General features: G+C 55.8%; 1 protein-coding gene across 1 annotated transcript in view; it reads left to right on the top strand.

The window, feature by feature from the left end:
• Positions 1-4,355: 4,355 nt before the first annotated feature.
• RALGDS (ral guanine nucleotide dissociation stimulator) overlaps positions 4,356-13,388 on the top strand; it is a 98,337-nt gene continuing 89,304 nt past the window's right edge. Inside the window, exon 1 of the mRNA XM_074973334.1 lies at positions 4,356-4,916. Coding sequence (XP_074829435.1) covers positions 4,896-4,916 — 21 coding nt within the window. The 5' untranslated portion in view covers positions 4,356-4,895. The remainder of the gene's footprint in view (positions 4,917-13,388) is intronic.

Raw genomic sequence — 13,388 nt, 5'->3', positions numbered from 1 at the left:
TGAAGAACTGCAGCTGTAGGAAAGCAGCGACCCCTCTAGTGCTGAGTGTGGTACAGATGGAGCTAGGAGATCCAGTTATATCTGCAGTCAGCAGCGTGAGTTCTGGGTATGAATGGAGCCAAGCCCTAGTATAAGGCATAAAGCCACAACTCTAGCCTGGAGGGGAGAGTTTTATCAGCAGGGTCGAATGTTATCACGATACAAGAGCTCTGTATGTACAAACATGAATCCGTTTATCCTCGCAGCACCTCAGAGAGCTCAGGATTATCACCCCCCGGTACATATGGAGGACGGAAGCTATGAAGTTAAGGGACTTGCACAGAGGGAGTTGGTGGCAATGCTGGGTTTAAAAGGCCGGAGTTCCTGCTCACGCTGTGAGACCATGCCTGGCAATAGACAGTCTCTAGTGCCTGCTGAAAATGATCATTCAGACCTGATAACAGGTCTCAGGACACCACTAACTCTCCTCTGGCCTTTTCTTGGAGCGATCTAACAACCCTGACTATAGACATAGACGCTCACTGGTTTGACTGCGGCCTAGCTCAGCAGGAACCCAGAGCCATTCTCAAAGCTATGCCGTGGTCTCTGTGTAGGGTTGCCAGGTGTCCGTATTTTGACCAGAATGTCCGGTCAAAAAGGGAACCTGGCAGCATCTAGTCAGCACAGCTGACCAGACACGAAAAGTCGGGTTGGCCACAGTAACCGGCCTCCGCCCCTGAGGGGGCAGGAAGTGCAGCAACGGCGGCTGCAGCCACATGGGTGAGCGGCTCTCTGCTCAGCTGCTGACGCGCGCCTGACAGAGCAGTGGCTGCTCTGGACCAGGCTCCAAAAGGTAGGTGCTGCTGCCTGGCGGGGGGAGGGAGGTGGAAATCCTGTCCGCCCCACATTTTGCTCAACTGTGCCCCAATTGCCTCGGCCCTAGCCCCTTGCTACAGGGACCAACCCCTCCGTGCCCTGGCCCCTTGCTCCGGGAACCGACCCGCGCTGTGACCCGATTGGCCTGGCCGACCGGCTTCACATCATCTCCTCCCAGCCTAGCCCTGCAGGCAGCAGGTGAGTCCTGGGAGAGCGGGGCGTGAGCGAGGGGGGAGGAGGGAAAGGAGTGAGTGGGGGCGGGGCCTCAGGGGAAGAGGCGGGGCAGGGAGCGGAGCAAGGGTGTTCGGTTGTCAGCAATTAGAAAGTTGGCAACCCTATCTCTGGGAGATTAGTGGTGGTTCTCAGTCCAATTCTAGTGGACAGGGGGCCACTACATGCTGCAGACTGGAGCCCGTTCTTGGCCAGAGACTGCCTGTAACCTCTCAACCCAAGGAGTAGCTCCTGCACCACCTGAGACGAGGCATGTTGGTGGGGTTCTGTGTTTCAGAGGACTTCGGACTCCAGGGCTGCCAGGCTGGTGCCAGCCGCATTAGAACTGAACTCACTGCTTGAGACCCCATTTTTACTGCTCCAAAAGGGCCTGGGGACCCCAGCTGGCCTGGCCCTGCCGTTCTAATCTGAGCCAGCTGCCCAGGACCTGACTGGGCCCACGCTCCGCCGGCCTGTGTGGGCGGCCTCCTCTCCCCTGAGCTCCTGCCTCTCCCGGCATCCCTCTGAAATGGCACATGTCACCGCCCTCATAAATATGAACGACCAGTCTCCTTTAAACAGCAGCCTCTCTGTTTCCATGGAAACCCCGTTCTGCTCAGCCCTCTTCAGTATCAAAAGCTCGGCACTCCAGCAAATTGATCGTGCGTGGAGATTTCCAGCAGCTTTTTCCTCCTTAGTTTCCTCAGCGCTTCCATTTCAGGTGTCAGTTTGAACAGAGATGAAACGGCTGGGGGTGGATGTCGTTTGCGCAGCAGCCCCACAGTCACGATACCACACGGCGCTAGAGGATGGGGCTCGGCTTGGCTAATTAGATGGGTCCTGCTGGGATGTGGCTGGCTTTAGTCCCCCAGCTCTGCTCCCTCCCATTCCCCTGCCCCCACTGATAGCCTTACAAAATAGCTCTCTCCAGGCAGGAATCATTGCAAAAGGTCTCCCTCCTCCTGGCTGGGCCTGGTGCAGGGGAGGGGACCCCACTTCTGGTGGCTGGTTTGGCACTGAGCTCTCTGGGTTGGCATGAGCCGGGGGTGTGGTGAAGGAGGCAGTGGTCTCTGTGCTCAGATGGGGATGGTGCATCTAGGGGATGGGGGTGGGTCTGGCCACAGGTAGCGGAGGAATCAGAGGGAGCCCTTGGAGTCGTACCTCCTACGGGGCCCCACACTTGGTCCGTGGAGGTGAAGTGCTGAGCCAGCCCCTGCTGGCCAGCTCCAGAGGGAGCCAACTCATTGACTGGATGGGGAGACTCTGGGAAAAGGTGCAATAAGGGTTTCCAGAGGGCCCATCCCGCTCCACTGGATATCCCCCATCCCTAGGGGCCTCTCCAAAATATCCCCCTGGCTGTTGTGTAACCCACGTCCCCCTTCGTGTTAACTAGGTTTTCTGTCTGCTGCTGAGAACCTAATCTGGTTTGCCTGTGCCAGCGGCCTGGTGTGTGTGAGAGCAGAGCAGGGGAGAGAGCAGGGGTTAGTCACCCGAGGGAGGAGTGGCATATCTGGGAAGAGACAGGGACCAGCCTCTACTGAACACAGCAGGTCCCCTGCAGGCAACCGAGGGGCAGTGTGGGCTCATCAGTCACTGCGCGTTGCTCCAGCCCAGACAGGGAAACCAGCTCAGATCAAACCCAGCCCCTGTCCTGAGGTCTGACAACACTGGGCTGACCTCCCTCACCAACCTGTTTGATTCAGGGCCGGTCCATGGGTCTGGCCCATGCTTTGAAGAGGCCCCTGACATGTGTCCCTACAGACAACACACCATCACGCCCAGCCAGTTGCAGGCCCTACCTCTCTCTGACTGACATCAGCCCCAATTTGAGCCGGCCTTTGTGGATCTCTATGACTCAGCTGAGCCCCAGATGGAGCTAATGGAACAGCAGGCATCTGCTGCAGGCTGTTAGTCCCACGCTGGGAGGAGCAGGGCCTCCTGGGGCAGCCCGGAGGAGGGAACTGGTCAGAGGCGCTGAGGCAAAAATAGATTCTTCTGTGTGGCCTGATCCCAGTACTGCGTGTGGCAGCGTGAGTAGACAGAGACCTCAAGGGGCTTTGCTTTCTCCCACGCACCGCTTGAGCACTTTGTGCTGGGCACGTGACCCGGAAGGTAGATCCATTTTACAGGGTGGTGCTGAGGGGGAGAGCCAGCAAGCAGGTAATCCAGGGCAGTGCCCTCCCTCTGCCAGGCTGGTGCTACGCCCTCACTCCCTTCTGTTTGCAGTTTGCCAGGTGGCTTTTGGCAATGAGCAGCCCCTTTCCGCTCTCCCTGCTGGAGCTGTGACAGAAAGAGATGCCCAGGGACACTGCGGTGCCATAATAAACTCATCAGATTTCTGCTGGGGTGCAAAACACCTGCCTGGGAGTGCAGGGCGAGGAGAAATGCGTTGAGCGTGAGTGACATCTGGGTGTCTGCAAGTGACTGTGTATGTGTGTGATTGTGCACCTGTGATGGACTCCGCCTGGGGGATTGGTGTTTATGAGTGACTGGTTCTAAGTGTAACTGTGTGTGGTTGTTGTGTCTGTGTGTAGCGGTGAGCCAAGTGATTGTGGGTCTGGGAATGACTGAACTGGGGTCACTGGTGCCCAGCTAACATGGTTTTGAACTCAGCTGTCTTTGTCTATGCGCCATAGTGCTTGACCAGGGGCTCATTCAAATATTGTGCTTAGCACAATTTACTGCCAACTCATTTGCTCCAGGCAGGCGAAGCCTGGGCGTCTGTAAGACAAAACCCTACAACTCCAACGGGCTGAGGAGCATTAGGGGGTGGTGATCTTAAATTCGAAGCACTGACACCATCCCTCCCCTAATCTCCTGGGAACTCCCCTGTCTCCTCGGTTACCCCAAGTGGGATCAAAGCTCCAGAAGGAAAGGCTGACCTGGGCGGGGGGGAAACCCTGCCTTTCCCTGAGCCACACGCCGGCTGGATCTCGAGAATCATCCGATCGCCTGCTCCAGCCCCGCCTGGGCGATTGGGTTCCTGGCTGCTTCGCTTGCAACGATTTTTTGTTGTTAATGCTGCTGTTCTCCTAGCTGCAAGGAAGTTTCTCTGCCCTGGAAAGGGATCCAGCGCAGAGACCCGGGGAAGAAGGCTTTATTCTGGAGCTCCCCTTAAACGCCTGGTGCCTGATTCATTCCCTCCCCTTCCACCGCCTTTGCACACACACGCTCACGCTCGCTTTGCAAATTGTTGCAGCCAAGCCGTGTGTTGGCTTTGCAATCTGCCGCCTGCAACGTGCGTTTGTTGGAAAGCTAGCTAGCTCCCCCCCCGGCACCGGAGCACGAGCTCTCGGGTCCCACACGCTGGATTTCCTCGCAGGAGGAAGAGGAGGAGAAGGCAGGGACTGGGAGCTTTCCTAAAGGGGCAAAGCTGCTGCTCCGTGGGGTTGTGTGCAGACAATGGGAAACTGACCCAGCCCCCCCGCGAGGAAATGTGTCTTCTGGAGACTCCTCCTGGCCTTCGGGTCCCTGGATCCTGCTGATTCCGCGTGGAGCTCCGAGCTGTGGTTTTGATTTGCAATGTGACCATGGCAGCCCTGTGTCGGGGATGCCGGCTCATCACCTGCCTCTCCTAGCCTGTCAACGCCTTAAGCCTCTCAGCCCTGAAAAGGGATCTTACCCGGGGGATTCCTTCCTTTCAGCGCCAGGAGATGGAAGGCAGCCGGTGACCCAGCAGGGCTTGGGGTGGGGGCTAGGACCAGCTTCCCCTCACCCCTCCTAGCCAGAGCACCCTCCATCTGAATCCCTGAGAAAGCAGCTGAGCTGGTGGGATCGAGGCCTCCGGATACCTTTCTCTGTGAGGACCCCACCGAGGAGATGAGAGGGAGATGATGATGATCGACACACAGGTGAGCTTGGCAGGATGGGTGTCCGCGGTGCTGCCCTGGTCTCTCTATGCCGGTGAAGTGGGATCAGCGGGATAAATACTTAGATCTCCTGGATTGGCACCATCCCGGGTGGCACTCAAGCCCCCACTGCTGGGGAGATTCAAGTGCCAGCTCTTACCCAGGCTGCTGCTGCACTGGGACGCTCAGGGTCAGCAGAAGCCACCTGTGTTAATTAGGAGCCGTGGGATAGATCAGTGGATCCACCTTCGCTGCTCCCAAACGGTCTTGTCTGATGCACTGAGTGAGATGAGGCGGCTCACATTTACTTACAGAAGGCCCTGTGTGCTAATTATATTTCCTGTAGATACGTGTGCAGGGTACAACCCCGACCAGGCAGCCACTCGGCTTCTGCCACCACATGACAGCATTCCCGAGGTTTCCCGTCAGGTTTTGTTGAACCTTTTGTTAAAGCCCCACATGTCTGTTGGGCACGGGGCACGGTGGCAATAAGGGGGGCATGGCCTGGCATGCTTTGGGTGGGTACAGGGGACAGATGGCAGTAATAGGGAAACAGACCACGCAGGCATGCTCGGTAAGGGGAAGTAACCACAGGGGAGCTTCCCAGTCTGAGTTCTTGGTCTCTGTGAAAATGGCCGAAGGCCACTGCATGTGCCAAAGGAGGTGGGTCATGGAAAGGGGAGGGATCCAGAGTCTAAGAGACCAGGTGCTTTTAAACTAGAGACCAGCGGTTCTCAAACTGTGGGTCGGGACCCCAAGGTGAGTTGCGACCCTGTTTTAATGGGGGTCGCCAGGGCTGGCGTTAGACTTGCTGGGGTCCAGGGCCAAAGCCCGAGCCCCACCACCTGGGGCTGAGGGCTTCAGCCCTGTATGGCAAGGCTCAGGTTACAGGCCCCCCCCACCCCTGGGACAGTGGTGATTGGGCTTGGGCTTTGGCTCCCCTGCCCGGGACAGTGGGGTTTGGGCTCAGGCTTTGGCTCAGCCCCCTATCCCCACCTACCCGGGGTGGTGGAGCTCGGGTGGGCTCAGGCTTTGGTCCCCCTCCTGGGGTCGGGTAGTAATTTTTGTTGTCAGAAGGGGGTTGTGCTGCAATGAAGTTTGAGAGCCCCTGCAAGAGATGCTTCAGTCATCGCTGAGCTGGGTGACAGACTGGTGGGCAGCAAATGCTCCCGAATGGTGAGACTCTGCTCCACTATGTGCAGGGCTTGGACCCACGTAGGCAATGCCTAGGCCAAAGAGACATTAGAAGGTGTCAGGCCCCCTTGCACTGTCCCTTATGCCCCAAACTCTCTGCACCGTCCCAGCGCCTTGATGGGGCAGGCTCAAGGTGAAATGGGGCCTAGGCAACCAAATCGCAGGGCCTCAAACCCTCTGGAGCTATTTCTGGGAGTGGGTTGAAGTTGGAAACATTTGGAGAGTGGGCCCTGGATTGGCGTGAATCCTCAACTGGCCCCTTCCTCCCACTCCCGCTTTTCCCCCATCAGTTAACCCCTAAGAACTTGCACGTTCTGACAGATGTATGCCTGGGGCCAGATGCTGAGCTCCCCACCAACCCCTCAGACTGGGGGACCTGATCCTCCACTCTCCTAGGCTGGTGAAACATCACTGACCTCAGTGGAATTCCCCCTGGATTTACACCTGTGCCCGTGAGAAGAGAATCTGGCCCTAAGCGTGGAAGCACATCCTGCAGGTGCTACCCTCCATCTGGTCAGCTTTGAAGCACTGCCTGGGGTCTCTGGGCTCTGCCTGTAGCAGGCACCAGAGGAGGGCCTGCCGTGTGAATTTTAGATTGATGCTCCCCCTCTAAATCCCAAACCTGCACACGGACCAGTCCAGCAAGTGACTTCCAGACTAAATCCAACTCCTAGAGCAGGAGGCAAAATGTCCGCTGAAGGGAGATTCCTTCCTCTCCCTTTGTTGGAGGAATTACATGGGCCTTTGGGGAGAAGGGAGTGATTGTTGCATTGGCAGATTCAAAACAGGAGGAGCCTCTGATAACACACTGATCTCCAAGGCGTAGTGAGCGAGGCTGGAACCAAACTCTGGTCAGTGCCTTTTCTTGAGTGTTGGCCTGAACTTTAGCAGAGAGCGGAGCCTGGCCTGGAATGACTCTTCATCCAGAGCTCCTCCTGGCTCTCAGCTGGTCTGTGGGGGCTTGGACTTTGGTACCAAGGAAAGCTGACAGAGGGTACACAAAGGAGTCCAGCTGCCATGATGTCTGGTGGGGACATCCTGAGTCTTTCACAGACTGGTTCAGCTGGTGTATTTGGGACCCCTATTTCCAAATGTGGGTGCAAATTAGGGGCCAGGGGAGCCCCTTTAGACACCAGGTGCTGGCAGGTCAGGGGGAGAAAGGCAAGCTGTGCAGATAGCACCAAGGCAGACCTGTGGCAATGGTTATCCTCACGCTGTAGCCCAGTGCGGGTTCCCCCCTAGGGCCCAGTTTGCTCTGAGAGCCCGTTTGGGGTTTTCCAAGACCAGTTTTCCCAGTGTCTTTGGGTTTGTGTTTCTTTCTGTCACTCCAAGTATTTCTGCTGCACTCCTTGTGCTGGGCTGTGGGGCCGCTAGGGGCCGGGGAGGCTGGTGGGAAGCAGCGTTCCCGGCCCTGCGTAGGAATCCTGGAGAAAGCTGCCTTGCCCACAGACTCGAGCTAGGTTTCCAATACATTGCTATAGCAATGATCGTTCCTGAGGATGCCAACCTGCTGTCTACATTGTGATAGCCGAGGAATCATTTCACCTGCCATTGCCTCAAACTCACTCATGGAACAGGAGTCGCTAGCCAGCCTCGTACACACACCAGCCTAGGGCAGTAGGAGGAGAGGAGTCCAGCCAGAGGGGGGGGGGGGTGGCGGGGGCAGATAACTAGCATATTCAGAAAGTGCAGGGGCAATTTAGAGAAGCTGAATGTCTGTTCCCCCACCCACCCCCTTCTCCCCACTGGAATGGCCCAGGACTGCAGGGTGACACGCTGACACTTGCACAGAAATGACAAGGAGTCCGAGGACTTTGGTTTTAATCTCTTCCAAAAAGAGCAGCTTATGTCCTCATCGATCAGCTTCGGTTGGTGCTGAGTGCACTCAGCTCCCCTTTGTCAGGAAGGCAGGAGGCGGGGTTGGGAGGTAGGGTTCACCTGCAAGATGTTGATGGGGAAAAGGGATTGTTTGCCCGTTTTGACAGAGACTGTCCCAGACGGTGTTTGCTTCTTTCTCCACACTGGGCTGGCTGCAAGTGCCTTTATATGAAGGTGTCGCTGGATGGGATTTAGCACAGTGTCCCTGACCCATTCTGCCCCCTTTCCTGCTGCTCACTGTGCTGAGTGAAGGACAGGATCAAGCCGCAGGTTGCCCCACACCCTCACATCCCACTGCTGGACGGGGAGACCCGGCCAGTCAGTGCTCAGTCCCCAGTCCCTTCGATGGGAGCTGAGCGCCTCACCAGCTCCCAGGCCCACGTGGGCCTCAAGCAGCGGTTTGTGCTGCTTGTCTCTGGCCAGGGTTTCCCTCGGGCCCTGTGACGGATGGACATGCCCAGGAAGGAGGTGGGATGGGCTGGGATCTGAGCCAGGATGGTGGAGGTGGAAGGGCATTGCCCGAATGCTACCTGGACTTCCTGGCTGGCGGCTCTCTATAGACAAATACAGCTGCTATGGGGGTCCTGCCATGGCTGGGAGCCGCTGTTATTCCCCGCAGTGCTAGGGGCGCACAGGTAAGAGGTCACACTGCTTCGTGAGGCTCCCCATGACTTGCAGCCATCTGGGCATCAGCCAGTGTGTGCGCCCACCTCCCTAGTGCCAGCCCGCGCAGCGAATAAATGGAGCAGGGAGGGAACTGACGGCTCAGTGTGATGCCTCCCCAGCCCCCTCCCTCCCTCCTCAGGGTAATCAAGCTTGAGGGTGACATTTGTTGAATCATTCTTGAAAAATCAACACCAGTAAAAGGTTAGAAGAAGGAGGAGAGGGGGAATTTCTGGTCCCTTCCCAGATCCCCGACCCTCTGGGGAGCTGGTGCCACAGAAGACAGCTCGCACCGTTGGGGACGCAGAGCTGGGACTCCCAAAGGGCTGCAGCAAGCCCCCACCTCAAGCCATGGGCAGGGTGGGAGAGGTCGGTGCTTGGGAGGGCTCTAGATGGGTGGCAGTGGTGTCGGTGGCTCAGTAGGGGGCGCTCCTCTCCCTGCATCGATGTCGTGTGGGTGTGCTGGAGGGCAGAGAGAGCTCCTCTGTGTGCAGCGTTACAGTTCCCACTACAGTTCTCTCCTCTCCTGATTGATTGTTTGAACGTTGGAAGTGATCACTAGGGCTTGGCCTGAGCCCTGTGAGGTTTGGCCCCTGACCCAGATGTGCCCAGAGGCTGGGGTTTGTCTCTGGGGGTTGAGCCCTGTTGTCGCTGTCATGCAACCCTTTGACGTTACTGTTACAGGCGGCTGCTCTGATCCGGGTGTATTTTCTTGGAACAGGAATGGAACCACCATGGGGGCTGGGGCGGCTGGGCAGTGCAACACCCCCACAATTGGTATGGGAGACTCAGATCCATCCAACAGGCACTAGGTAACAACCTGAGCTGTGCCCCATGCCTGGGCATGAACCAGGAAGTCTCTGACCTGCTGCATCTGGAGAGCTTGACTGTCCAGCAGGTGGCGCTGTTGCTTTCTCTATGGAATATCAGCTGGTCACCTCTCATGAGTCCACTGGGAAATGTGACCCACCTGCAGGGCGTGAGCTTGGCGACTCCCTGTGGCTCTCCTCATCACGCTTGGGTAGCCTCAGTCTGCACAGGGACCTGGACTTCCCCGCGGGGAGGAGGGGCTGGCGGAAGGTTGGGGAGAATGATCTTTGCCTCTCAAAGGCCTTGGTGCCTGAAGACAAGGTTTGCTTTGCCATTGATGTTGATGATGGTGATCGTTAATACAAAGTTGCATTTATTAAGCAAGGCAGTGGCTATCCCATGCACACTTAGCTAGGAGATCTGGGTTCCATTCTCAGTCCTGCCACTGACCTACTGCGTGACCTCAGGGAGGTCATGGTAACGTTTCTGTGCCTCGGTTTCCCCATCTGTAAAACAGAGATAATGATACTGACCTTCCTTTGTAAAGGGCTGTGAGATCTCCTAATTAAAAGCACCATATAGCCTCTAAGTACTATTTATAGAGGTCTTGATCCAAAGCCCACTCACTTTGGTGAGAATCTTTCCATTGACTTTGATGGGTTTTGGATCAGGCCCAAAGTACCTTTCTGACCGAATGACCACAGAGTGCTTAATAAACTATGCACAGACGTTACTTCACCCAGCCCTGAAACGCAGCAACTTCTGGGATGGGGCCTGGCAACTTTTTAACTATCACACTACCCCAGTTTAGGACAGGAAGTGAAGAAGTATCCTCTATGCCATAAAACTGCAAGGAGGGCTTAGGTATGTGGAATGTACCAAACTCACCCATGCTGGAGATCAGCTGGCACAACTGGGTGAACATCCCAGAACCCAAGGATTACATTTCAGAGAGTTTAGGAAGGCAGAGCAGACTGACTGGAGTTGGAATGTACCCAGCGTGGTTATCTCAATAACCAAAGCTCTCTTCCGCATTTTGTTGGGATTATTTCCACTTGAATCCTGTCTCCCAGGATCTCAGTAATGGGTGCTGTGATGCAGAGACTCTGCTGTTCCATGAGTGAGCACCACATGCATCTCTGCCACCCCTGAGACCGATCTTCCATTTTATTAGGAAAAGCCAAACCAAGCCTTCATTTGGCACATGAAACTGGGGACCCATGGGGGCCCTGCTGCTGTGGCTGGAATATAGAAGAGAACTGTCTGAAAACCAGCATGTAAGGAGCAGCACACAGGGATCACCTCTTTTCCTCAAGGACACTTCAACCCATCAGAATAATCCTTTGCCCTTCTCTGCTCCCTTCCCTCCATGCATCTCCCAGTGCTTCACGAGCATTTATGTCTTGCATCCCTATGAGGTTGGACTATATTGTTATCCCAATCTTACAGAGGGGGATGCTGAGACGCAGGCTTGGTGGAGCGGAGAACAGACCCAGGAGTGGTGGCTCCTGTCCCTACACATCTGGGGCCTGGAGTTAGAACCCGTCCCTGGCCCAAGTGATAGTGGGGTTGGGATATTGTCAAGGGAACAGCCTGCCCTTGCGTTGAGAGTTCTCCCTCACATGTGCGGGATTTATTCTGCCCTGGGGGTGTGCGCAGATCCCGCTGCTAATGCTGATAGGACACATCCAGTGACAGGAGAGAGCTACACAAGGTGGTGCCCTGTCCCAGCCATCTCTTATTTAAAATGCACTGTTCACCTGCACCCATCTGAGGTCCTTCCAGGGCACAAATCTCAGAATGCGGCCCTCCGTTACTACGGTGACGAGGGCCGTATAAGTACTCAGATACTGAGGCCCTGATCACCATAGTATCCCACTGCTTTCTTCTGAGGTTCAGATGATTGGGGGCAAGGTGGTGCATTTTTATGGGAGCCTGACACAAAGCTTACCATACAGAACGTACTCCTCACTGGGGCCAGAGCTGCATGAAACGCCTTTGCCTTTGTCTGCTGTCTAGATCTAAGCCCCTGTGCTGCTGGTATTCACGTCAGCGGGTGCCTTTGGCTGAACCATGATAGAACGTGCTCTGCTCTTGCTTGTGTGAGAGGAAGCTGATATTAGGGACCCATGGCTTAACTCGGGTGACTGTAGCATAGATGGGACATAAGGGCTCTCAGCTGATGGTTGATTATTAATTTGTATTTCAGTATTGTCCAAAGGCCCCAACTGAGAGCATGGTCCGTTGTGCTGGGCACCGCACGTACACATAGTGAGACGGTCCCTGCCTCAAAGAGCTTCAATCTAAATGGACAAGACGAAGGTCAGGAAGGGAAGTAGAGGCACAGAGAGGTCACATGACATGCTGAAGGTCACACAGCAGGTCAGTGGCAACGCTGGGACTGGAATCCCGGTCTGTTGATTCCCAGTCCAGTGCTCTGTGATGCCTGGAAGGAAACTGACCTGCCCTACAAGGTGGCTAAAGAGATCAGGGTGAAGAGGCCCCAGCAATGAGGAGGGCACTTCATGCTCTTGGCTTTCGGCAGAGGCTGCTATAAGAAATTCCAGCTGCCAGCCATTAATGTGCTAAGTGCACTGAATTTACCACATGCCCAGATCCTCTCTGCATGGAGCCATTCCCCGCCATCACTGCTTATCAAATGACCTAATGGCAACAGCAGGGAGAGCGTCCTGGACCTTGCTGGGGCCCTTTGTTCTATTATTGACATTTGATTGTTGCTGGGTTAGCCGTGGCTGGGAATGTCTGACCGGCTCAGGCCCGGTCAGTATCACTGGATGAATTCCCATCAGGTCTGTGGTGGGATCGCAGGTGTGGTGTTCCCCAGGGATCTGTGCCACTGGTTGAGTGACTTCTCTGGGCCCTGTTAGCTCGTAAAGCAGCCTGAGAATGACTGTGCATTCATCCCAGGAGGGCTCCAGAATCAGTCGTCTAACGTCCATCGAGCTGGCTTTCTCCTTTGTATCGGATGTTCTGTTCTCCACTTTCTTTTGTGTCCCTGCTTTGCGCACTTTGGCCATCAGTCAAAGAAAATGTTTGTAGACACAAGCTGACGTCAAGGGCTGCCTGGTGACTGCATGTCATTGATCACAGGCTTCCAAGACAGAGCTCCTGCTCCCTGGAGGCCTGGTGCAGACAGCGGGAGTTCATCCATTCAGGGGATTGTTGTAGTGCCCTGACAAATTTATGGTCTCTGGCTCCTCCTCTGTTGCTGTCTCCTTGGAGCATGACTGAGCTGGACAGAGATGGGATGTTGGGTTTCTGTGCCAGACTTTTCTTTCTGAGCCCCGGGCTGGCAGACGTCTGCAATGGAGGGCGGGTGTGGGATGGCAGCGAGGTGGGCCTTGTCTCTGTTGAACTGTCTGTCCCAAGCAGGATAACAACCTTCATTATGTTGCCTAGAGAGAAGTGTCTTCAGGGGGATAATTAAGGGGAGAGGCGGTGAGACAGAGAAGGTGAAGGATGAGGGAAAGCACCCAGGGGTGAAATTGGAACCAACCTAAACACATGCCCATTACAGAGCCAAATTGTCTGAGGTTCTGACACGATCAGCCAACCCTCTCCCCTGCCCCTCACCCTGGCTTCTAGCCATGACTGGAAGCTGAGGCCACGTGGGACCCTGTACCTGAGGGACATCCAGCCCACTGCTGGAGCCTCGGGAGCTTCAGAGAGGTTCTGGGGCTTGGTGGTAGAGCTCTGGGTTGCTCTTCCCAACCTGGATTCCAAGCCTTCCTGAGCTTCCCCATCAAAGAGCGTGAGGAGGTGGTGAAGACAGGAGGAATGGGGGTGAGTGGTGCTTAAACTTCTGGAGGGAACTGTCCAGGGGACACTCTGTGTCGGGATTTGAGGTAAGGCGCCGTGAGCCGGGCACAGCCTCCCCCAAGGCTCATGCTAGCTGTTATTATCCCTTTG

This window comes from Natator depressus, chromosome 16, assembly GCF_965152275.1.
Source record: "Natator depressus isolate rNatDep1 chromosome 16, rNatDep2.hap1, whole genome shotgun sequence".
Classification (NCBI taxonomy): domain Eukaryota; kingdom Metazoa; phylum Chordata; order Testudines; family Cheloniidae; genus Natator; species Natator depressus.
The sequence above is the reverse complement of the archived record's forward strand: the minus strand, read 5'-3'. Positions and strand labels throughout refer to the sequence as shown.